Here is a 26,151-nt window from a genome sequence, read left to right as displayed (position 1 = left end):
ATGAGCAAACAATCACACACACCAAAGTATGCAGATACAAAGACGCACGAACCACACTGGAATCCCCCACCCTTCTCACACAGTCACACAAATACACACAATAAAGGCTTATTTTGTCCTATTCCCAGGAGGCTAGAGTATTTTGGTCTGTGAGTGTGTTTGCACACACACGCATGCTTGTGGCACACTGTAATCCTCATGTGGTTTCACCTTCATGCCAGGGACTCATTTATCTTCATTATCATCATACGGCTGGAGGAAGCAGATCTGTTAGGGCTCGTGGCATCAGTAATGCCTCTCTGTCTGGGTATAAAAAACAACTTCACTACCTGGACGTTTGTCATGTCAGCCCTCCACGGGACCAGGAACATTAAGAGGGAAATAGTGCCTCGTGCCTCAATAAAACTGCGTTTCCAATTTTTCCAGAAAGACGGACGAAAATTTGAGTGATGGTCGTGCTTGCAGAGCTGTTAAGTGAGGAGTACGTTTTATGGAGTGCTTTTTGGTCAGCGTTTTGTTAAATGCAGAATTTATGTGGCAAAATGCTAATGCTCTAAGCAAATCACATCTCCAAACTTGCCACTGAGCTTTTGTTTGGGTCGTAAATATGCTATTTAAATACAGTTTGTGAGCAAAATAAACATTAAAAAGCTTCTTTACCCACAGTTCTTTTGGCACATCAGACAGCAAAACTGCAAGCAACAACAGAACCCCTGAAAGCATGACAAAGTTGACGCTAACAATTTTGGACAGAGAACAGATTTTCAATGCCCAATTATAGTTGAAAATCTTTTAAGAAACTTCTGGCTTAGCCCCTGCAAAAAATGATAGCTATGTAATCACAAGGCCAGATTGTCACAAGTGTTTTAATGTTCACTGATCTGATCAAAGTCTCAGATATTACTCCCTTGCCTTTATCCGTTCCCACACGTCTTTACCTCAAAACAACACCCTTTTACACCTTGTCAGCCCGACGACCACCATGTCCGCGCCCAGACAGGACTGCTGTGTTTTTACTAGGAACACACCTCAATTATAAAAACACAGGAACAGAACTGTTATTTCACTAATCACCACTTTAAAACAGGAATCACATCTCAAGTAAACTGCCGCCAGATTATCGCTAATTGCCTTCCAGCTGGCTACAGAGCACATCACAGGTAGGACACACACAAGAGCAGACGCATTCGCATGGTTTCCCTTCTCTCTGCAAGATGCCCGTTACAGTTTTGACCACCACCAGAGCAATTCATTACCCTCACTGTGCCCCTGACAATGCAAGTCTATTGGTATGGAGATGGCTGTAGAAGGGAAGGTGAAGTAAAGCACATTAGAGAAGCAGAGGAGAGTGCTTCTGTTAAATTCAGTAAGAGCCCCTTCTGTTTTGAAAGGGGTGAAGTGAATGGTCAAATTGATATGGTGATGCAGATAGAAAACATCCAGGTGGCCACATTACGAAAACAGACTTAATTTAAATTGCAAAAACTCCTAGTTGCACTAACGCTAGGAATGGAGTCAATGTTTAGACCCGCCATTAAAAAAAGATAAATGCATCAAGCAGGACTCAATAAGACAGGTGAACATGCAAGCTTGAAAACAGATGAGGTGGGTGGGACTGTGTGCATGTTCTTATCTGGAGTGTGTGTGTGTGTGTGTGTGTGTGTGTGTGTGTGTGTGTGTGTGTGTGTGTGTGTGTGTGTGTGTGTGTGTGTGTGTGCGCACGTGTACGTACGTAGTGCAAGGCCGGGAGACTCCCAGGCCTATAATTACACCCTGGTGGGAGTGAAGCTGATAACAGAGGCCTGAGGATATCAACGTCATGAGAGGAGAGAAGATACATAATAAAATTAAAAAAGGGGGATAGTGCACAACAGGATACCTTATAAAACACCGGCTTTTCTCACTGACACTGCTTTTTCATTTCCTCCTTGATAGTTATCTAATGACCCCTACAGCACACGAGCATGCACACGCAAACACACAAAGCTCCTTTAAAAGAAAACACAAAACAGCCCACACAGTCAGTGCGCTTGCAGTGGCTATAGCCTAATGATTCAATTATAACCCAAACAAGGCAATACTCATTCTCAGGACCGTCACGTAAACCCCTTAACTGAGTTATCTCACTCACATTAAGGCCGTAATCAGAGTACCACAGCTGTGTTAAACATCAGTCTTTCTAATGACCACTGGCGTACACAAGTTGGACAGATTTCTTTTGGCATTTTGATTCTCAGGTTGCCTCAAACGCCCTGACGCAGCAAGTGATAGAGCTGAACCCTTCCCTTTCATTTTCCTGTTTAACTCTAATTCCTGTTAGATAGTAGGCTGTCACACCTATTTGTGGACATTATACCAACAATCCTGCAACTCATGCACATTATTATGGAAATTCCAAGTGAGTTACTGGGGAAATAAAGTTACTATGAAACACGCAGGGCTGCAACTAATGATTATTTTCTAGGGATGTCCTGATCTGATCTCAAACAGGGTAATTTGAGCAAAAGATGGGAGGACGTGCAAATGATGTGAGTATGTCAGAGATTAACACTCAAGGGTATGCAGTTCAAACAGGCGACTACGACACAAGCTGCACCGAAGCAACAAACACCGGAGAATATTCTGTTCAAGGGACAGAGACACTCCCTGAAGAAAGCAACATCATCAAAAAAAATCAAGATTACATTAACTATGAAAATAGTGATTGACTTTTCCCCGTGCCGCCAGCATCCGCAGCTTCTTGCTCATTCTTTCGAAATACTCTGCCCGGTGATGTACAACACATCACCGAAGTCGTCCAGGAAATAACTGGGGAGGTCTGGGTGCTGGTGGAAGGGGATGAAGCCAAATTCTGCCATCATTGTGATGACACAAAGCTGCTTAAAAATCAGCTAAATTTCCCTTTAAATATTTTTTTTGTCTGTCCGACAAACAGCCTCTCAATTTGAGAGGCTGTAACCACCAAACACTTGAATAAATCAATAATCAAGCACTGTTGCTGTATCTGTCAATTGATTAATCGTTTCAGCTCTAGAGACACGTTTTTGTGCACATTCGCTGTAATTGACCAATTTGTGTGCATAGGACCACATTGGATGAAAAGCCCTCACAGCAGGTGAAACCAATGAATCGATCAGCACCGACTGAGTAACCAGCCATCAGATGACATCACAACAAAAACAAAACATTATATATGGAGATAACGGTCCTTGGAAATGTGGTTTCTTTCAGCATTGCAGAGCTCTGTTGCTATGGGGACATGCCTCACACCGAGGAAAAAAAAAAAGTTAGGAAAGATTGTCCTTGAGGCTGACTATTCAACAGTGGACTGTTATAATGCCGTTACAGTATACAGCACATCCTTAAAGACTGGAGCTCGGCCAGTGTTCCTCAGTGGGCAGGAGTGCACCATAAGTTTGCTGCAGTGTAAATATTATTAAGATAACGCAGAGTACAGCAGATTTACTGAATGATTTAGCAAAATATTACAGCAGTGCTTACTATAAATATTCTTACAGTAACTGCTGTTTGCATCACAGATATGACATTAAGTGAATTTACCCTTGATTTCTCATAGTGCGCAACTCCTAAACTTTCTTTTTAATGTACTTATGACTGAAAATCAAACTGAACAGGCCGCACAGAGAGCCCATCCCCAAACAGATGTCCTTTTCTCATAACTAACCCACATCCATCCAGTGCAGGATGGCCATATATATTTTAAATGAGCTAGTGCATTGAAAGGGAGGAAGCAGGCTTTCAGCATTCGCAGGGGGAAGGACAGTGTCAGTGACCCTCCATCGTGTTATTGTCCACACTCTGTTAACCCACCCGTGAGGCGCCTTTCTTCCACTGTCTCTCAATGAAAACAACAGAACATTTACAGGTCTCTCTCTCTTTAACCTCCCGCACAACAAGAGGATATTAGCATTTATAAGACTGGTGGTCACTCCCTTATTCAGAAGATGCAACTCCCAGGAAACTGCAATGGAAAACAAAATGAATCATCTGCTGTTGTTCCTAAAATGGAATTAAACAGCCCTAGAATGACATTACTGCTTAACAAATGATTATAACACAGTCTTTGAGTTTGTCGCCTACTTTTCTGCACTACAATAAAATGATTAATTAACTCATTGACCTAAACTCCATGCCTTTAAGGCTGGGGCTACAGTTTCGAGTGTGCAAAAGGAGAGTTGCTAAGGGAGTGCAGTGGCTTTAAGTGCCTCTTTCTTCTTCTTCTTCTGTTTATTGAAAAACAAAACACGTGCCTCAAAGTGGCCCAATTAGAGAAGTGGGAGTCACAGTGCAACTCAGGACTGGCAAAGGGCAGAAACAACTGCTGGGAAAACTTTTAAGTCCTATAGAACAAGATTTTCTCAGGAGACTTCCAGGGGAGTTTCTGGCAGTCTTGAGCAAAAATAAGGGATTAATATCACAATGATTTAATTGTTTTTTGGATGGCTGATCATTGGTTTAATTGCTCCCATTGTCCATTTATAGTACAGTAGCCTTGTTATGTAATTATAGCCTATAGCCTACAAACGTCTGCCTGACAACAACAAAACCTGTGACTACAGCCTGATGTCTTAACTTAAATGCTGAAAGTTTCAAATTCTTAAGACTTTGCGGCGTGTAACTTGTAACAAGTCGACTTAGTAGAAGGTTATAACCATTGTAGCTGTTGGGCTGAGTGTTAGTACAATGTCATAACTTACAGTAAATGCAACAGCGCGTGGGGCAGTCTTAAAACACAGCGCGAGAGGGAAACATGCGTACAGGTAAACTCGTGAATCAAAGTTAGCTTCATGTGTGCGAACACGGCTGCTGTTGTGAAGCCAAACTCGCTTTTAAAGTCCAATGTGCTCAAAAATAAGAATACAAAGCCTTTGTTTAAACGTATATAAAGGTACTCACCTGCGATACTAGAGGAATAAGCGTCTGCTCCACCGAGCGAGTTTTGATTTCCAGACCGGAATCAAAGTTACTGTTGCCGCACGGAGATGAAGCCATTCCCGCCGAGCTCTCCCTGCCTGACACACAATGCACGGCACTAACTGAGTTAACTAACAGCCTTTCCTTTGCTGTTTCGCAGCTGCAAACTGGTGTAACGGACTTGCAATTGCACGTCGGGATTTCCGAATTGGTTACACGGTCGGTTATCGTGTGGCTTTCCGCGCACGCACGCTGTTTTAATCCACTCTGGCTCGGTGGTTGTGCTGCTGCGCCCGCTAATGTCCATGTAGTTTACTCAACAACGGCGGGGAGCGGACTGCAGCACACCACTGTGGGCAACCACACACACGCACCACAGCACGCACACACACCTTTAGGGTCTCACTGCTGGCTGCTCTTGTGCAGCTCAAGGCTTTGCAAAGTGCAGCTCATCAATTCCACTGATAATCACAGTGTTAGCCTTGATTTTTAATCCGCATGTTCCCTCAGCGGTTATGTAATAGCCTACAAAGCAAAGCACTGTCATCAGATCAAACAAATTTGGATAAAAGCAGGGGGAAGTCAGGTAAGCTAAATGGGGCACTTTTCAATAGATTACCAAGAAAACTAACTCAGCTTTCAAATACTAGCCTACCCTTAGTGTGACTTTCAGGAGTTTTAGATCTCTGCTATATTTCTATAAAGACAATATGATGATAAGCATAAAACAATTTAGAAACTTTTGACCTTCAGACACATCCAGAACCCCAACCTCACTCCCATTACTTGTTCGGGTAGGCTAAATGGGACAGCTAGTAAGGTAAAATGGGACAATTGTGTTTGTTTTTTAAACTGGCCTAGTTAAATCCATTTATAAACTCAGTTTTTTATTAATTAAATCATCGGTGTAACCTGTGGCTATTCATTAAAAAAGACTGTCCAACTTTTCTGCCATTCTTTCTCTGTTCTTTTGCTCTCTGTTTCCTTGGTATTGTCTGCAATCGACATGCTTGTGCGCTTATATTTGTGTAACAGTTATGGGTAATTCTTGACTATTGTGGCTGTCATGAACTCACCGCATCATCTTTAATATTTTTTTCAGTTACAAAAATACTAAACATGTCTGTAATGTGACAGGTTGGCACACAATAGCATGCGTCCTGTATCTATGGTATTGTAGCCTACGAACATAGAAAAGAAAAGATAGAAAAATGTCCCATTTTACTTTAAGTATTTTGAACCATTTTACCTGAGTGCAGTACTCATTCAAAACCCTTTCTCATTAAAAGTAAAGCGTATTGTGAAAATATTTTAATTAAAACTCAACCTATTAATATAATGTAACATCTTAAAAGCATTTTTGCTGTTATACTCTCATAGTTTTAGCTTCAATACTCTTATCACCAACATCAAGCACATTCGTAATAACAATGTAATAACATGTTTGGTGATTGGCTGCTACTATTTAAAGAGCCAAATATGTAAAACCGCATCTGTCCTATTTTACCTGATGTCTCAAATTACTCAACTTCAGCATGTGAAACATCACTCATGCATTTCTATTTGGGCATGACATACAAAAAGGGAAGATTTGATGTTATATAGGAGTTTTGGATTAAAAAATTCATAATCCACCCATCCATCCATCCGTGCAAATTTTCAGAGGAGGACTTTGCATCCGATGCCCTCCACAGAGGAGGAGATGCTTCCCTTGCAGCACAGCTATGGTTTGATCCCTGAGACAAAGAATCCCACATTATCCCCCAGAGCCCGAGAATCCCTTATCATCCTCTCCAAATACACACCAGATATGCCAATCAAACCTGGCTGCACTGAGCCACATGGGACAGCTGCACTGACTGGAATGCAGGGCTTACCTAAAAAAAAGTTGAAAATTTTACCTTTTGTGTGTTTGGAGAAAGCATTCTTTCTCATGCTCTTATCCACTGAGGTGCTGTAGGTTACCTAGGGTCCAAAACTGAGAAGGGGGGCCTTTAGGTGTAAAGACTGAAGTGATTCCAACATGTTTATTTATGATTTTATACAGCTCTGGTTTGGGTTGAAATCAGTAAACAAATGGAGTATCTGCTGTTTTCTTAAACAAATAGAACTACACAGATCTCACTGGATTTTTTTCTGGTCAGACTTAAAGAGAATTATCCTCCCCATATTTTTTTTAACAGACACAAGTGCATTGGTGTAAAATGAGTTAATAGGCCCCTGGGCACAGAGATACAGATGGCCCCATCCCCTCTCCTACATAGCAACAAGACTGTGGTGGTTTTGCTCTCTCTTTTGCTGTTGTTTTGCCTCTCTTTGTAGTCAAGTTGTCATTTTTAGGTACATGTGGTTTTTGTTTGTTTGTTTTTGGTTGTTGTGGTGGTATCTCTTTGGTAATTTTGTGTCTTTTTGTGGTCATTTTGTATCTTTTTCTTTTAAAGATTATTTTGGGGCTTTTTTGGCCTTTATTAGATAGGACTACTATAGCACGAGGAGGGAAAGAGAAAGGGAATGGAATGCAGCAAAGGGCCAACAGTGGAATCGAACTCACGGACACTACGGCAAGGACATAGCCTCTTGTACAGGGGGTGCCCCCATATTGTGTCTTTTTGTAGTCATTTTGTATTTCTCTGTAGTTGTGTTAATTTGAGAGACAGTTTGGAATTGAAGGCCAGGGGAGCCCCTGACACTTTGGGCCCCTGGCCTGGTGCCCAGTATACTCGTTCAGTAATCCATCCATGGGCAAGGGCTAAAATCCTGTTTGCAAAAGCTTAGCTTTATCCCATCTATAAAAAAAACATAACTTCAATTAGAGTGTGTGTTTGAGGTTGACTGGTACACATAGATATGTGTACGAATTGTTTCACTTTTTCATACCGTATATAAGCAGAAGGATGCGATGTATAAGGTACACAGGGACATAAATGCCCCACTCCTCATTCATCCATAACAAACAGTCAACACACCCCCACATCTCCCAATTTCCCCAAACTACTTTCACAATGTGGATCACAAAAGAAAGTTAAAAAGAATGACAAAAGGGATAAACTGAAACACCTGCAATACAACAGAGCTGTGGGTCTTTTGATGAGCGATAAAGACTTGCACACAGGTTTATTTTTGCTGGTTGTTCCTGAGAGGAATGGCAGGGTGACATTTTTATTTTAAACAAACTTACTTGGAGGCTACAATGACTCATACGGATGTTATTTCAAGATGGAATGATTTTGGTGTGAGGATGAGACGATCTAGCACAAGGCCTGAAAGTTCCACTTAAACAGTAACTATTATTATCGTGTGTAAATTGTCTGGATTACAGGTTGTTTAAATGTTGCTATCACACTCCAAAATCAGGAGAAAAAGTTTTATCTTCATAACAAATCGATCTCCATCTTACTTTGTAATGCAGTAACTCGTATCCATAATAGGACTCAAAATACTTTATTACCGCCTGGATCACAGCCTGACCAAAGTATTGCCAAATTCTCTGTATACTCAAGTGGCTCCAGTAGCTATTTCTAACTTTACAAGTGCAGCCACTGGATGACAAGTGGTGAGTAACACTTCATATTACAAACACACCAGATGGCTGAGAGCAGATATGGCTTATAAGCACTGTGGCACTGTTAGTAAGGGCTTTTGCTGCCTGCTTCATCATCAACTATGGTGGCTGGCTCGCACTCTGTGTCAGCACAAGAGACAATGACCGTGTGTGTGTGTGTGTGTGTGTGTGTGTGTGTGTGTGTGTGTGTGTGTGTGTGTGTGTGTGTGTGTGTGTGTGTGTGTGTGTGTGTGTGTGTGTGTTAAGGCTGTCTGCTGTTCTCAGGCCCAACCAGTATTTATTTAAAACCCCAGAGCTATGCTTTAGTTTAACCCTCCCTGTTTACATAGGTTTCACTACACACACACACACACACACACACACACACACACGGGATCATTATGAAGGCATGTGAGCAGTTTGGCTGTGCAGACAAGGCTGTGTTCCACTTTGATGAATGACTCTACTACTAACTAGATAATATCTGTATGTTTTTTGTTAATCTGCTGTGAGGCTCTTGTCCAAGCGATAAGACGATAACAAGCTCCACTCGGGCTGCTTGCATTTTGCTGTATCAACTTGTGCTGTCTTAAGTGATTCTAGTCACAGCAGATAAGTTCAAGAGGCACAATAAGATAAGAAATATGATACATCCTGTAATGTTTCAGTGGAGATAGTTTAGTTATCATCTATATGCGTTTACTCCAAATACATATGCTAAAACAAACACAGTCGAGTGTATATTCTCATTGAGTTTGTCAGTGCAATACGAGCTGTGAAACAGGCTTGTAAACAGGCTAAACAGATTCTCATTTGTGCTGGAATATTCAATATTTGCTCCTCTGCCTCTAATCTCTTTTAGGCACATTGCATTTTGACAATTTGCCTGAAAGCCAATATAAGCAGGAAGTGTCTTTTGTGTATACTCATCTGCACAGTCCAAGGGTATTACTCATTAAATAAAAGATGCTTATGCATAGTGTGATTGTGTTGTTAACAGCTGCTACTGTCTTTCTCTCTCTGCCATTCTTTAGAAGTGCTGACTTCTCCCCTCTCTCTCTCTCTCGCTCTCTCTCTCTCTCTCTCTCTCTCTCTCTCTCGCTCTCTCTCTCTCGCTCTCTCTCTCTCTCTCTCTCTCTCTGGATCATTCCTTCTGGCTGTACAGCTCTTGGGACAGGAACTGCTGAGCCTAAAGAGATAGTGATTTTGCACACTGCAAGATGTAAAATGAGTGCACTCAGTCATATTTCCCTGTTGGATAAGTAGATTGAAATTTGGAATTCAAAGAGAGGATTGTAGAGGAATGTTCAAGGACTAGCTCCCTTGCATTTTAAAATGCAAGAAAAGTTCTACCTTCAGTAGTGCATTGGCGGAGCTAGTACATTTGGCACCCTGGGCATGCTTCCCTTGGCACCCCTTTAACACTGCCTGTCCAAGTCTTGGGAGATTTAAAAAGCAGCCTGTATCAGTTAGCAGCTATCTCAAACAAGAAGGGCAGAGTCCATAAATGTACACAACTTTGAATTTGGAAACTCCTTCAGCTGCCATATAGAAGGTGAATGATAGTTATTGCCATGTTATGCCATTGTTTGGCCATTATTTGTAAAGTGCTGCTGACTGGTATGTTATGTGTCACACTTGAGGCTGACGCTGTTGTGTCATGCCTGTCACCCTTTTTTTGGTTCAGCGATGCCAGCATGTCATCTAACTCACACACTGGGGTGGAATATTGATGCCATTTTTTGGGTTCTGTACTAAAATGCAAACAGCATAAAGAATCTAGCGTGATCTTTGTTTAAAAAGGCTTCTGTTGCCTATAGGAAGATGCGCCACTGCAAGTACACCTTGTAAATGCATAAATACTGTTCTTGATTATGGCCCTCTTCACACATGCTTTATACGAGATAATGTTTTTGTACTTGAAGTTTTAACAACCCATGTTTTGTCTGTAGATTTCACACCACAATTTGCACATTAACATTTGCCTCCAGGGAGGCCACAACCCTGAGCACGCAGGTCACATAAACTAGTTTAAAAGAAGCATCACTCTGAAGACTTGGACTTCAGGCGAGTGGAGCTTTCACAGAGACCTAAAGCTGAACTCCCCCACTTACAGTGATACAGTGACCCAGGAGGCCTCTGTGAAACAGAGGAGGTCAAACTGAGGTGAGGTGCCCTGGTTGAAATTTGGTTGGCTGCACACTGTTTTTACTGGCTGACCCTGAATAGTTTTACAGTTTAAAGCTTCAAGAGTTGTTTTAAATGTGAGATGACTTTAATCCTGGCTGGCTTACAGGTGTTTATATTAATATGGACTCTGGTCAGGAGGAATTATACTGCTTCCAGTGCAGATAACACGCACCACAGAATTACAAACATTTTAGTATGTTTAAATAAAATAAGCAAAGCAGCAGTGCTAATAAGAAGGGGGTCATCTGTCTATCATTTTACTGCTCTTCTCCTGCTAAATAGGCATCCTCAGGGACAGGGCTAATTTAATTGTGCACGTAAACAAACAAGGCAGTGGCTAAGCACCACAGCAGACAACCATTCTAGTAATCTTGGCTTTTCTGTTGTTTCTCTGTTTCTGTTGTTACATAATCACGGACACCTTGGATATACTCATTATCATTCAGTTTCCATCCAGCGCTTCTTTGTCTGAAGGCTGACTCATTTGTCAGTGCTCTGCAGGTTAAAATAGAAGCATAATGTAAACACAATGGAATGTGTAGAAATGTAATACATAAATGGAAACACTATGCATGAGCTGCAGGTTTCCACACATTGTGTGTAGGCATGCAAACTTATTAAGTGGTCACTCAATTTCAACTCACTTCAGTACACTATATTGGCATAAGTGGAACATAATACTGCCAAAGTATCATAATGATATTATAAATAAAAAAGAAATAAATAAAAAATGAAACAAATAAATACATTTAAGAGTTACAATTAATACTTCCACAGTTAAAAACTCCCAAAAGATTAAATGTGTCCATGCATCCCACAAACAAAATCTACAATATGCAGTATAAACAACATATACAACACATATATTGTCAGTGCTGGTGTATGTTCATTCTACTGATGGAAATGGTCTGAATTTATATGAAAATGTAAAACAGGAGAATGTCAGTGTTTTTAAAGGATGATGACTGCTCTTTAAAATTCAAGGTTTAGTTTCACAAGGAGTTTTTTGAAGGTATGGCTTGATGAGAAAATCGACAATTAAGAGCTGATTTGAATGTGATTTGATTCACCGTACAGGAGATAAATCCCCAAGCCTGAGATTATATTCAAGCAGAACGAAAGATAATCTTATACGTGTGTGTTAGGAAACATAATCCACAAATGTTTAACTGTCTTATTTTATTTTGAGGTTCATTATTTTGGATCACTCATCATTCTTTGCATGCAATACCAAGCATTCCCCAAGATACATCCAGTTCTTTCTACATGTCACCTTTTGCCATAGCTCAGAGAAAAAGAAAAAAAAAGAAAGTACGCAGTTGCAAAACACGGTTGTTACCTGAGATGTTAAAGTGTAAGAATATAATCCTAGCATCGCTATTCACTGTCTTCACCTGCCTAAACCACAGTGCTATGGCATTAAATGAGAAAGACACTTTAAATTCCCCAGGAATATCTTAGTATTAAAAGAAAAACAGAGGGTCTCTCTATTGTCCCTCAGCCCCTTAATTAAGTATAAAGTTCATTATAGTTATTCCCTAAATTACTCTCCAGGTTTCAGAGCTCCTCAGGCACAGTGAGTTATTGAGCACTTGGTGGCAACATATGGTGCAATAAAATGAAATGAATAAAACATTAAAGTTATCACCTACACTGTAAAACATTTAATTATTTGCTTTCAAAAATACTTGAAGCACGCAGTGAGATGGACATCCTCTTGAATGCATTACAGAGGAGAGGGCTTGCCAGCTTGGGGGTCAGGATCTTAATAAAAAATTATTGGAAATATTTTTGACTTATATCACACTTTCTGAACTACAAAAACGGTGCTTCCTTTCACTCTCCTATAAAGATGAAGACGTGCTATATATTCAAATTAACATGACGTTTGTGACAAATAACTGCCAGACAAGGTTGAGATACACCGTATTACAACTGATACATTCAATCACAAAATAGGGGAAGAGAAAGAAGAGCATCCCCTCCCCTTCCCCCTGATAGCCTACCAACAACAATCTAAGGAAAAACAGATTCTCCTGTATGTACCCCTGAACACTGGAACAGGGGTACATACAGAAGAATCTGCTGGAACACAAAATTTGATAGCTCTCAATGAGCATGTTGTCAGACATGATGATGCATGTCACAAGATTCAATTATATTTCGCCAAAGACTGTGATAAGGCTAATTGTTGCACAGTTTGTTTCCGCATAAACCTGGTATTTGAAAAAGTGTCTCTTTTTAGAATAATATGACATATAAATTATGTATTTTAAGTATTTAAAATGCACAAATGCAAGATCTTTAAGTATTTTGTTGCATTTTTTCCCAGCAAAACACAAATTGAAAAAAAAAAGGGACGAAAGAGTACACCGTTGTCAATAATCAACGAAACAGACATTTTGCACAGCAGTCATTTTGACATGTCATTGCAGGAAGAGCACAGGTGTGTTTAATTACAATAATGATAGCTGAATTACACTTAGAGCAGGCTTGGAGGAGGCCTTAGTATTGTCCATGCAGGCTCACTGTAATAGTCAGTCAATCATTTTCTGTAACCGCTTGTCCTCGTAAGGGTCGCGGGGGGGCTGGAGCCAATCCCAGTTGTCATTGGGCGGAAGGCGAGGTACACCCTGGACAGGTCGCCAGACTATTGCAGGGCCGACACATATAGACAGACACTCACTGTAATAGCTTGCTTGAAAATTTTATGGAACTAAGCCATCGTTAATGTTATCGGTTTCACCCGTGCTTTTCCTACTATAACAAGTCAAAATGTCTGCTGTGAAAAAGGTCCATTATCTGTATCCTTATCTATACTTAGAAATGGCAGCGATAAAAAAAAAGTAGAAAAAAAGGTAGTGTGTTTGACAAACTACGCAAATGATTGAGACCTAACCAGAGGTTGTAATTTTAAGCCTGAAATTAATATAAGTGTATTGAATGTTGCTATATTGAGTATTTATCAGAAAACTTTTTACAGAATACTCGGATTGACCTTAACATCATTTTTGATCTGAAGAGTCAGAGATCGAACACAGCTTTCAAAATGAGGATTTTCCCTCGTCACGAGACAGATATTGACACATTTTACACACGATAACTCGTTAAAACTACATTATCTGTACCAGATACACATTTCACCCGAGTACTTTGCTCAGCCTTATTCAAAATCATTTAAATACGGATTTTTAATACATTTAATTGAAATACTACTCATAACTAATTACTGATCTTGAATCCATACACTACCATGTCATCAATATTGATATATTGTGAATTTAACCTTCCTGTGATGAACAGCAGGAACCTAATTGTCAGTCCACTGAGCATCATATAATGAGGGGAATAGCTGATGCGGAGACTGTCCATGGGCTAAATCAGAGCGCTTTCCCCAAATGACCCTGTCATCTCTGCAGAAGAAAAACAGTTCACTTGTACCCGAGTAAAAAGACACGTTCACAAAACATCTCACATAAAGACATATCTGTATGCTCTTTTGTCCAGGTACTGGAAAATAGGACAGTTTTTCTCTTAACAAACCTCCTCCCTCCGGCACTGACCTATTACATTTGCTCAAACTAATCCTGCATTGTGTAAGCAGGTTCAGAGATTTCACCACGAGGGGATGATGAATGCATAGTCAAAGCAGTACAAAGATAATAGAGATGTTTTTTCACAGACGCAGCTGTTTGGCTACATCCCAGCTATCGCCTAGCTGCCACTCCTGAGATGAGAGCCATAGATGCATGGGCATCCTCCTCCGTGAGGTTGTCTCACCCTGCCAAGTCTGTCTAAATCCTGTCTCCCTCTGACTGAGTGAGGAGGGACAACAATAGCAAGATGAACACAATCTATTTTCTCCCCAAGTGTTGGTGACAGTGCGTCTGTTTTGTCTTTGACACGCACATACACCACAAGTCAGCAGCCAGAGGGAAGCCAAAAAAGACCCTGCCCCCCCTCCTCCATCCCTTCTCACTTCCTCATATTATATGGCTCTATCCCTGTTTGTCTTTGCTACATTGTCATTTATCATATCGTCTCAAGGGTTCACAGATGCCATCACATTTTCCTCCTGATCTTGTCAAGTGGGCGCCTGGAAACTCCTTGTGACAAAACTGTCGCCTCCTCAACCTTTGAAATCCAAAAGGCCCGAGGGCATTTTTTTTTTTTTAAACAAGCGTGCTGTCTGGCTGGCAGCTTGCTCAGCTGCGACCAGTCACCCTCAGTCACACTTGGCAAGGGGATAATATAGTCCGACACGGCAACGTGTGCATACTGTGGCATCTTGATTGTTGATGGAGCAATTTCAAAATAATGAAAAACGTCATCAGCTATTTGGTTTATATGTGGTAATTGTATCTTTTTCTTCTCAGAGAGAAAAAAAAGAAAATTTAATTTTGATAAGGGGTGGTACATTATCAGAGTAGAGGGCTGGCTGTGGTGCGACTTTTTCTCTACATTATGACCCTCCCCAGAGCTGCAAATGTTTTTCTTTGAGCCTCCTTGAGTAACTGTGGGAAAATGCATGATGCTCCCTTCACCATATTTCAGAGTTATATTCCCCATTTTGCACCAACCCCTTACCGCTCATAAATGACAAACAGTCCATAATTGGTGATTTATTTTATTGCTAGATCCTTAAAAAACACATAACCTGGTAGGTACAACTAAGCATATTGCCATTTCCAATTTGTGTATTGTTCAGTTAATGCATGAGTTGCGTTGAGTGCCATTTATTTAAACTAGACAGATGCAGCAGGTTACCTTTATTAATGCTGGGACCATAGACTCTTTATTTACAGTCTATAGTTGGGCCCAATGGTCAGCCACAAGACCAGTGAACAAATCTTCAAGCATCCGTCCAAATCTCCTCAAACAAGGCACTAATTCCCCACTAGCCCTGTTTCGGTCTGACCTTTCGCTTGCCATAGGGGAGAGAAAAAAAAATCTATTCAGACAAATAAATAACAACCCTTTCTCACTTTATTTCCCTGACTGAATTTAAGCATACTAAAGTTTAAAATTTAAAATACTGTGATAGGTCATTTCCCCTGGGAATTACATTTGAAATTGTGTGTTATTATGTTCTTAAATAAGACCAAGATAAACTACATGGTAAGTGAAATAGTGTCGGGCAAGAAGTAAACAACCACTAAGGCAATATAATCATTTTTAAATTGGAGTATCCTCTCTAAATTTTGATTGGCGTACGCCATCTAGTGGACATCCCTCGACAGTGCACGTTAGTGAGTTAACCCTTTGAAACAATTTTGCTTGATTTCTTTCAAAATCATGTGAGGAACTTTTAATTGACGAGTAACAAGAAAGTTACCTGGAATTTAGAAAAGAAAAAAGAAAGAAAGAAAGAAAGAAAAAAACGTAAAGAACAAAAAAGTAGATAGATTTTTTTTAAAGGTAGGGGAAAACAACAAAAAGCATAATAAGAAATGAATATAGAGATAAAATAGTTAATAATATTATTGATAATAATTAAATGTCATTTAATCTATCCTTTTTTATTTATTATTTTGTTCTCTCTTTCTCTGGTTTCTTGTGATTTGTAGGCTACATCTCTCACCAGGTTGCTCAATACCTTATAAGCCATGTGTTCAAAGGGAAAAAGAAACCAATTTGCTCATGTTTAGAGGTTTAAATGCATGTGAAAGGTGTCTGAATGCAGCACAAGAAAACTAATGTCTTTCCAGGCTTCAAATACTTAAAGCACTTTGCCGTTTGCTTATCAACGTCATTTAAATCATCATGAAACATACAAAAAATATAAAGATAACCAGTGAGGTTTTCGTGTTTCGAAAATGTATTAAAAAACCAATACCGCCACTACAGTTTAAGCTTCAACTCTTAGGCTGCGGAACACTTGTTTGCCATGGGGCGGTTTCTCTACGGCAACATTTACAGCAACACCGTCACAACTCCAGTTTCCAAGATGGCGACACCCATAATTGAAACATGCCATGTTGCTTGTTGTGCAAACAGGACTCCAAACGTTGTTTCTTGGGGTCGCGGGGGGACCATTGCCTTTGGGACATGCACCGCAGTGGCTCTGTACGACCCGCAGGTGGGCTAAAGCTGTTGTGTGAAGTTAGCCGTTGTTTGTCTTCACAGCTAACGGTAACCGAGCGTCCTGCAGTCACCGTTTACTTTCTTTGTTTCTGTCAGAAACATCTTGTTTGGTTTCACCACAGGAGAGAAGAGTTGTCGCTGTGCTGAATGGACACAAGGGACGAGTGAATACAGTCAAGTGGGTTCACAGAGAGGACTGTGGTGAGTGAGGACACTGTCCAACAGCTGACAGTCTTTATTTCAGTCTCTGATTTGTCACAACAAATGTACAGCAGCGCATTTTTGAGGAGACGTAGGTTGTTTTTTTTTTGTCAAGACTTTATTTATTTTGGCTCATGGATGTAAAATCTTGTATGTGGTGTAGATGGCTGTTCTGCAGCTCGTCTTTTTCACTGTAGGTTTTAAACTGTTAAGTTTGTGTCCTCTGCTGGCATGTCACTCATAATGAATGTACACTACATCAGGGACACTCAGCTTGCTTTGCTTGGGGCCACTTTTGCAAAACGTCAGGAGGCCAGGGGCCAGTCGCAGCAGCCCCGTACGTGTTTCTATGATTTCAGGATATTTCTAGGATTTGAGGATGTTTCTAGAATTTTCAGACATTTCCAGCATTTAAAGACATTTCTAGGTGTTTAGGACATTTCAAAGATTTGAGCAGGTTTCTTGGATTGTAGGACATTTTTAGGGATTTTGGAGATTTTTAGGATTTTAGGATGTGTCTAAGATTTTAGGACATTGGGGGCTTTAGCTAGGACCTCTGCTGGGTGTGCAGGGGATCCTCCACTGGCACCATAGACAAGCTTTATTTTGATGCTGCATTATGCTCTCTGGCACCATATGTACACTAAAAAAAACCAAAAACAAATCCCAGCGTGAATCACTTTATTTTTTATTATGAATTAGAAATTGGTTGGGGGGGCCACACGGCATCCTATTGGGGGCCAGATTTGGCCCATGGGCTGTAAGTTTAGTATCAGGCTATTATACCATACCAACCTGCACCACTGCAACCTCACCTCTAGATACAAAACCAACCTACACACTGGACCTTTAAATATCAATTTGATTTGAAATAATATATCCATATGTGAAGTCTTTCATAACTTCAACACAATATGTTGCGATTGAAAGTGCGTGAAAAGTAGTTAGCAAGCAAGCAAGTAAGTAGCCAAAAATAATGAATAATGAATGCAGTTTAGATATTCACCTAATTAACAGTAATGAATAAATGGCTGAGAGAGTTAAATAAAACTGTTTGCTTGTTTGTCCCTGTAGAGTAAATTGTTAGCTTCTTGTTATTTGTGAAAGTCGTGTAAATGCTAAAAGTAACTAAAAATAATGAATATACAGTTCAAATACATAGCTAATTAAAAGTATTGAATGCAGCTGAAATTGTTAGCTGTAATTTAAACCTAAATGGATGAAATGGCTAAACGTCCAGTGTCTGCCACTAGTGGTAAAAAAGCAAAGCTGACCGAAGATATCTAAACATTAACAGTTTAATTGTGTGAAATCATTCTGAGTAGTGTAAAACAATACATAATTAAGGATAACTTCAAATGAACACATTTGAAACCAGGTGGTGTTGATGAAGGGGGGCTTGAGTTCGTCTGATGGGGGTGCAGGGGTATGTCTTAAAGAAAAGGTTGAGAACCCCTGCGTTGCTCTGTAGCATTAGACAGGGTCGTTTATTCATATTGCACATTTCATACACACCTGCAGCTCGAAATGCTTTACAAGTGAGCATTTAAAAGAATCGAGCATAACTTGTAATTAAGTGGCATAGCCCAAATAATGAAAAACAGTTCCAGACCAAAGATGCGCAAAAACATACTTTTAGCCACATATTTTATCTTTACTTAACTGTGTTTTTATTGCTGTTGCAGCTCCAGAAAGTCATCTCGTCTCCGGAGGCTCAGACAATCGGATCATCGTCTGGGAAGCTCAAAATGGGAGGGTAAGCCACCTTTTCATCGAACAGTGTTTCTTTGTTTTTTTTTATCTTCTATAATGTGCCCGACTGTTTCCAGTTCATCCAGTCAGTGGAGTGCAAAGGTCACACTGGTGCAGTTTGCGCTTTGGATGCCATCTACGTGGAGGACTCAAAGATCCTGGTGGCCTCTGCAGCATCCGACTCCACAGTCAAACTGTGGCTCTGCAATGACGCCAAAGAAGGTAAGTGATATAAAAACCCAGAAAATACATTTTAACGTCAACCTGTGAAGTTGTTTTGATACAGTGCTTTGTTTAGATAATAATGTTGGAATTAGAAGTACAGTCGGACTGGATGTCATTAATTTGAGTGATTCTTTCCCTTTTTTTGCTTGTGATCCTGTTAATATAAAGCATTGTCTCCCCCTCCCCACAGTGTGCATATCTTTGTGGAGTTGTGAGCAGTTCAAAGACTGATTTTCCCATCTCGGTCTGTTTCATTTGAATAGTTTATGGCATAATGAGGTAAAACTACACAGTGTTCCTCAAAATAAATCAGAAGAACAAATACTTTATTGATGCGGGGGGTTTCAGGTGCTCTCATGTGAAGCATAGGGGAGTTTAGAAAGCAGAAATAAGGGTATGAAAATAAGAAATAAGTAACAATATAAAATTCTGCCATTACGCTTCACAGCAGTATGTAAAATATGTAAAAATGTAAAAAAAAAAGCTAAATGTGTAAAGGTACATATATGTGCATTTTGCAATATTACAGTGTACAAATCCAGTATCTAAGGTTTAGGATTATAAAAGATATTTGCATTATGCTACAATGTACAACACAATATATGCGGAGGTAGAGGGTAGGGAAAAAAAATAATAATATGTGCAGCATATGTTGCAATCATTTAAGAGTGTTTTTGGTAAGAATAAGAAAGGATACTGAAGAATGTTGATCAGTTGAATAATTCCAAAGAGTATTGTTGTAATTATTTCTACCAATTATTGACAGTTAAAACCCTGTTGCACAGTTGAATATAAAAAGATAATGGAATTATAACTGCAAGTGTCCAAGTAATCATTTCACAACCCTTTAGACATACAGAAAGTAATAGACTCACATGCTACTTGATAAATAATTGATTTTATTTATTCACTTACAGTCAGAGTATCTGCCCCCTAGTGGCTAATAGAGGGAACGTCAATGTTTACCAACATGATCATTTGCCTCACATCTGCAGTGCTGCAGAACATCACACCTATGACACTGTGTCCATATTTTTACAAACATTTACAAACACACAAAATAATCTGTCAGTGACAGAAAAAAAGCGGACTCTTTTTGGTCAGAAATGATTTTGCATACTGTGTCATTTCTCCCGATTTTTTTTTCTTTGAAAATGTGAGTTGACAGAATCACAACAGCACATCAATTTTAGAACTGCTTAAATTTCCTCATATTGTTACATATTGGTGGTGTTCCAAGCTGTCATCCATGTCTACTTCCCTTGTTTTTAAAAGCTGTCACCCATAACCGCTTCCTCTTTGTTGAAAGTTTCTGTCCACCTGTCAGTGCAGATGAACACTGATGCTGCTTGACAGTCATGAAAATTAAGCGCGTGTGTGATGTGAACTGGGCGTAACCTTAGGGTGAATTCCTAGATAAAAATAATATCCATGTTATGTTGGATTGTGACAGCTTGAAAGACCTTTGGCCTCTACACATAAAAGGAGGCAGAAAAATAAATGTTTCATAAATATTTCAAATGGAAACAGTTAAAAGAAGTATTTTCACATACATCTCTGTTTATACTAAAGCCATATAGTTGAACATAATATATATTCTTTTTAATCTGTTTAGCAGTATTACTCAGTGGACTATAGAAGGTTTAATACTATGTGCATGTTTGTGTTTCTCAGCTGAGTGCCTCCATACCTTATCATTCGGCAGCAGTTTCATGATGGATGTCTCTCTGGCACTGTTGCCAGGCAGCAGAGGTAAGCCTAAGCTGCTCCTTCATAGACATCCTTTAAGTCGTGTGCCACACATACTCACACGCTCACACACACAGACATTTTTCTTCTCATGTCATCCATCTCAATTTGCACCACTGCTTTAGCGCCTGTAACCAAATGTCATTTTCAAAATGCAGCCTGCGTTTGAAGTGTCTCATGTCATTTTGCCTTTCTGTTTTACATGGCTTTCGTCTGTTTGATGCTGTGCTTCATCCTTTCCTTCCACCTCGTTTTGCTAGACTTCAGTGTAAATGTATGCAATCTGCCATGTGTGTGCGCATACATGACTGTGTGAAACCTTCTTTTCTCACAGTTCCCATACTGGCCTGTGGGGGGGATAACTCTCAAGTGCATCTGCATGTGCACTCTAATGGAGAGGTAAGCTCAGACTGATACTCAGCTCATTCATGTTTCCAAACCTAACACTGAGATTTTTTATTTCTAAAGCCTAAAAGCAACATTTGACTTTTTTTTTTTCATTGCTTGTCACCAGCTCCAGAAAGCCATGTCACTGCAAGGACATGAAGACTGGGTTCGAGGACTAGCCTGGGCATCTCTAGGTGAGTGCTAATGGAGTAATGGGAGTGTAAATGCTTTAGGAGAAGAACCAGATTTATCTTGGTGTGCTTGTAGCTCTCACTGACTCAAAGTCAGATATACATACACTGCATGTGTGGGGGGTTCTGTGATTTAAAAAACCTTTTCTGTTAACTAAAATATTCAGATAAAAATTTTTAGTATCAAACATAAACGTTGTTTTAATGCCAGGCCAGTTAAGTTTCCTCGGGGCACCTGGGCTGAGATTGAGGCCCTGGATGTTTTTGATTGGTGGTGACAGTAGTAATAAGTTGAAGTGATAGTTAGGGATTTTTGAAGTGGGGCTTTATGAGGTACTTATGTATGATGTAGTTCATGGCTAAGTTGGGCTTTGAGTAGAAATCTGGAAATTATACAGTTGAGAAAAATGTAGTGCCAAAGGAAATGGCTGTGTGATGTCGAGGTAGTGTGGAAGGAAGTGGTGAAAACACTCTAAATATAGCAACCACTAAGACTGACATTGATTATTTATGTTAGGCCTTTGTTAAGTGGCCAAAATACATTTTGATATCAACCCAACGCCAACTTTGCTCTGAGATTCTTTAATTTAGGGAAACAAAGTTTAAGGGGGTAAGTGACACAGAGTGCTTACATTGGTTAGGATGTTGATGAATTTTATGCATACATATATTAGCAATTTTGAAATTTGATACACTTGCTTTTTTCTATTCTGAGGGCGTAAAAGCTTGTTCATGTGGTTCTCCATTATCTTTGGTTTATCTTTAACAAGCCTGCAAACAGGATAACATCAGGCTTTGACAGAGTCAGATAAATCGTGATTGGCTGAATGCTGAGAGGAGGAGCTTTCTTGTAGTAGCCTTCAGCCAAATCGATGAGAGAGAAACAAGTTATTTTGAGTCCAGCTTCACCAACTTGTGCGCTATTCACAGTATTATGATGACACATGGCAATGCATGGATCCAGTCCAAGCTCTACTAATTGTGTAACCCTCTTCAAGGGCTCTTCATTACTGCACTGTTCTGACTGTGTAAAAGCTATTTCATCTCCTTAACCAGCCCTCTCCACCAGTGTCTCCTTCCCACTCACAGTCTATGACCTACTCCACGCTGCCAAGCTACGAGCCTGCAAAGAGACAGAGAGAAGTTTGTTTATACGAAATATCCCCATAGGAATGACAAAACCTTCTCTCCAGTGTGATAGTAGTTACATAAATCATTCTGTTCTTTTATGACTTGGCAGATGGCAAATTGCAGCACTAGAGGTGCAGTTTATCATAGCTGTTAAACATTGGGATTCAGAGCGTAATGCTATTTTCTGTTTTTGTGTTTCTGTCTTTGTCCGTCAATACTACGAGCCGGATATGATCAGTAGTTGTATAAAATCAGCTGGTCATATTTTTTATTTTTTTTAAAGGGAGGGTTGTCTTGTTAGTTCAGCCTTGTCGATGGTTACTTAATAGTTGCATTGAAAAGATATGAGCCACAATCTTAAAGTTTTTTTTTTTACATACAGATGATCAATCCTGTTTCTGCATCAGGGTTTTATTTTACTCATCACCATTAAACAAGTAGCTAATGCTCATTTTGAAAAAGACATGCAGATCTTTTTAGTTATTACTGATTGTTTCTAGTTGCGAGTGCATCATTTTTCATGCTTTCATGCTGTACAGTTGCTCTTTTATTTTGGATCATAGAAAGCTGATCTAAAATACAGTAAATATGATGCATGCTCAGCATCACACATTGCCAGTTGTTCTTCTGATCGGTGAAATGAAACATGTTGACTGTGGCTGTTAACAGTTTGGAGCATTCATAGGCATTCTCAGTCCACAAACTGATCGGAGCTCACACTTTATCATCTTTTCTTTCACAGTTAGCTGAACTGTGACCGAAACACTGAGAGTGTCGTTTACATGTATCACTTTGGCTGTAACACCAAAGCAGCTGTGTGTAAAACGAGAGCTTACCGGTGTCGCAGCGTGGGAGCACGAGCAGAGGACAGCTGTCTCCATTCCTCCTCTCTCTTTTACCTCTGAGTCTCAAGCTGCTCCTCCAAAACACACCTTGGTTAATGTGCCTGGTTATGTGACTCAGATTCATGGAGCCTAATTGGTTTATTTATGACGTACAGTCAGACAGCTAATCTCAGGCAGCACCATTGCATCTAATGCATATGTTTTCATTCTGTTATAGTGCCAATTTTAACAACTGTGTATCCCACAATTACCTAAATTTAACAATGGCAATAATGCATGCTTTGATGCTTACAGGGACAGTTCACCCCCAAATCAAAAATTCTTCTTGCAGTGCCACTTATCAGTCTAATTGTTTTGGTGTGAGTTGCCGCGTGTTGCGTGTCTATCTTGTCTTGAATGTAATGGAACTTGATGGCACTTGGGTTGTGGTGCTTAAAGGGCAAAAAAAAAGAAAAACTCAACAATGTCCCTTCTCAGAAAACATGACTTAGTTACCCATGATTATCCACAGACCTTGTTGTGAGCAGTTCCATGGGGATCTATTTTCTTCAACCGCCAACCAAATCACTGAGTTGAAGGAAGCATGCATCTACTCATGGGTGAAAGGCTAGCGACAGTGCAAGGTGTCAATCTTAATGGCATCCCTCTCACCTTGAGCTGTACTGTCAGTGGGCTCAGTGGTTCTAGCAGTAGATGCTTGCTTCCTTCTGCACGGTGATGAGACTTGCGGGTGTGGTTCAGTACAAAAGAAAATAGTTTCTACATAAAACTGCTCACAACAAGGTCTGTGGATTTGGCAGACATCTTTACGGACGATATCTCTAACACTCGGAAACTCACACCAAAACAATCGAGACTGATAAAAATCAAAACAGGTAAAAGAAAAAAATGGTTTTTTTTTGGTTTTGTGATGAACTGTCCCTTTAAAGTTTTGGCCTTTGGAAGCACTGTCTTAAAAAAAAAAGTCAACAAGTCTTCAACAGGCCTGGCCATAGGACTACATTTTATTATTACTTTGATTTTGATGAGCAGATCTCATACACATCAAAGCTACAGCATCACCAGATCCAATAATTATTTTCAAACATTTTTTGTAATTTAAGTGAAAAATATTGATGTGCTCAGGCCCCTCTGTACCCTGCCACAGATTAACAGTCAACAGTGCAAGTAGTTTTGGCAGCTTCAGGCAAGTGGCAAAACAAATCATCATCAGCATCAATGTCGTTACATAATGATGGACAAACAATATCTCCCTACCACTCCCAGCCTCCAGGAGGCCTTGTGTGGTAGCAACAGAGGAATTTGAACATGTCTGTTTGTCTTGGCAGAGCCAAATCTGGGCCACTGAACTAAACCTGAAACACATAATGTGACAGACGGGAGCACTTGGACATAGTGGCTTGTGCTTTGTTTACCACCTGTCTGTGTATATTTGGCTGGTACTCCTGCTGTCTTACTGGCCACATCACAGTCGTCGGTTTTCTTCTAAACCGCCTTGATAACACTTCTAACAAATAACAGGAGCTTATAGACATGTTAGGTGAGGCTGAAATGCTCATTAACCAGAAACAAAACTTAGTATTCTTGGATCCAAGTCAGAAAAGTTTCTTGTTAGGCTCAGTTCAGGTGAATTATTTGTCACCCTGAACACACTCGACTTTACTTAAGCAAGTATTTTACTGCTGAAAAGGCGGTCTTTTCATAAAACTGGGCTGTCTATGCAGTAGCAAGATGCAAATACTTTTGAAATTGGTATTATATGTAGGGATGTACCAATCCGACTTTTTCAGTCTCGATATCGATACCTGGGCTCTGCATATCGGTCAATACCCGATACCGCTTCAATACCATTGTTGAATTTATAAACTGTATACCTCACCATGTGGAAGAGACCAAAGGCCTAGAAAATAAAATAGTTAGACATTTACAGTTTCAAGACCATGGTATTTTGCACTGTAATAAACACATGATGAATTATTACTTATTAAACTATCCAGAATTATACAAGAATGAAAGCTCCATATTAAACAAACTTCAGGTAAATTTAAGTACATTATGCTGATAATAGGCCAACCTCTCCTGTCTCCAGGACTCTGACTTGAACTTCTGCTGTGTGCTACGAATCGTCTTGTGTTAACAACTAATGGGATTCTGTCCACAGAGACGTTGTCAGAGGACTTTCATTTTGAAACAGGAGAAGGGAAGTTTGATAAAAACAGACAGCTTTGTATTTCCTTCTTTCTGTGACAGAGAAAGACTGAAGTAAAAAGTGGTAGTCAATACAATAATCAAAACACCATTTTCACTGTCTATTTGCTGACAACCGCGTGCAGCGCACAGAAAAGATTGGTGAGCCACCGTTTCTCTTGATGTGCTGCGGCTGACTTTCAGCCGAGACATGCTAGAAACGTGCTGCTCGCACAGGCAGGGGGGTGCAGGTTTGATGCTGCTCACGCACTGCTGGATCGGCCCCATGCATCTGCCTAATTATCCGATACCCGATCCAGTTATTTTGTAATGTCAGGATCGATACCTAATCTTAATATCGGATCAGTGCATCCATAATTATATGACCAGAGCAATTAGAAGAAAAGGGCTGTGGCATTGGGTATTGCTACAACTACCAGAATGTGTTGGGCTGCACTTGACCAATAAATAACTCAACCTGTGGATGATGTGATGTGAATTACTTGTTCAAAAACTACATGGCAACTGGCTGATAAGAAACAACCTTAGTTCACAGTTAAAACAGTAAGCTAAATATGTTTCTGAGAACATTTTAGGTGAGAAATAGGCGACGCAGTAACAGAATCTTGGTTCATATTTTACCATCACTGCCTTGTTTCACAGTTGGATGAGACTTTGGTCTAAGTTTGAGAGAGAGAGGGGCGTCTTTCTCTCTCAATCTGCTTCGTATGTG

At 40.0% G+C, this 26,151-nt stretch overlaps 2 protein-coding genes across 2 annotated transcripts in view; one reads left to right on the top strand and one right to left on the bottom strand.

Annotated features, from left to right (window-relative positions):
- The window catches only part of ctnnal1 (catenin (cadherin-associated protein), alpha-like 1), a 72,230-nt gene extending 66,874 nt beyond the window's left edge, over positions 1 to 5,356 (bottom strand). Inside the window, exon 1 of the mRNA XM_042505913.2 lies at positions 4,918 to 5,356. Coding sequence (XP_042361847.1) covers positions 4,918 to 5,013 — 96 coding nt within the window. The 5' untranslated portion in view covers positions 5,014 to 5,356. The remainder of the gene's footprint in view (positions 1 to 4,917) is intronic.
- Positions 5,357 to 16,546: 11,190 nt separating this feature from the next.
- The window catches only part of elp2 (elongator acetyltransferase complex subunit 2), a 35,853-nt gene continuing 26,248 nt past the window's right edge, over positions 16,547 to 26,151 (top strand). Inside the window, exons 1-7 of the mRNA XM_042506706.2 lie at positions 16,547 to 16,745; positions 16,873 to 16,951; positions 18,637 to 18,707; positions 18,781 to 18,925; positions 20,603 to 20,680; positions 21,012 to 21,076; positions 21,192 to 21,258. Coding sequence (XP_042362640.2) covers positions 16,554 to 16,745; positions 16,873 to 16,951; positions 18,637 to 18,707; positions 18,781 to 18,925; positions 20,603 to 20,680; positions 21,012 to 21,076; positions 21,192 to 21,258 — 697 coding nt within the window. The 5' untranslated portion in view covers positions 16,547 to 16,553. The remainder of the gene's footprint in view (positions 16,746 to 16,872; positions 16,952 to 18,636; positions 18,708 to 18,780; positions 18,926 to 20,602; positions 20,681 to 21,011; positions 21,077 to 21,191; positions 21,259 to 26,151) is intronic.

This window comes from Plectropomus leopardus, chromosome 17 (assembly GCF_026936395.1).
Source record: "Plectropomus leopardus strain MGB_pleo_1.0 chromosome 17, ASM2693639v1, whole genome shotgun sequence".
In the NCBI taxonomy this organism is placed as follows: domain Eukaryota; kingdom Metazoa; phylum Chordata; class Actinopteri; order Perciformes; family Serranidae; genus Plectropomus; species Plectropomus leopardus.
This window is presented reverse-complemented; position numbering and strand designations above follow the sequence as displayed.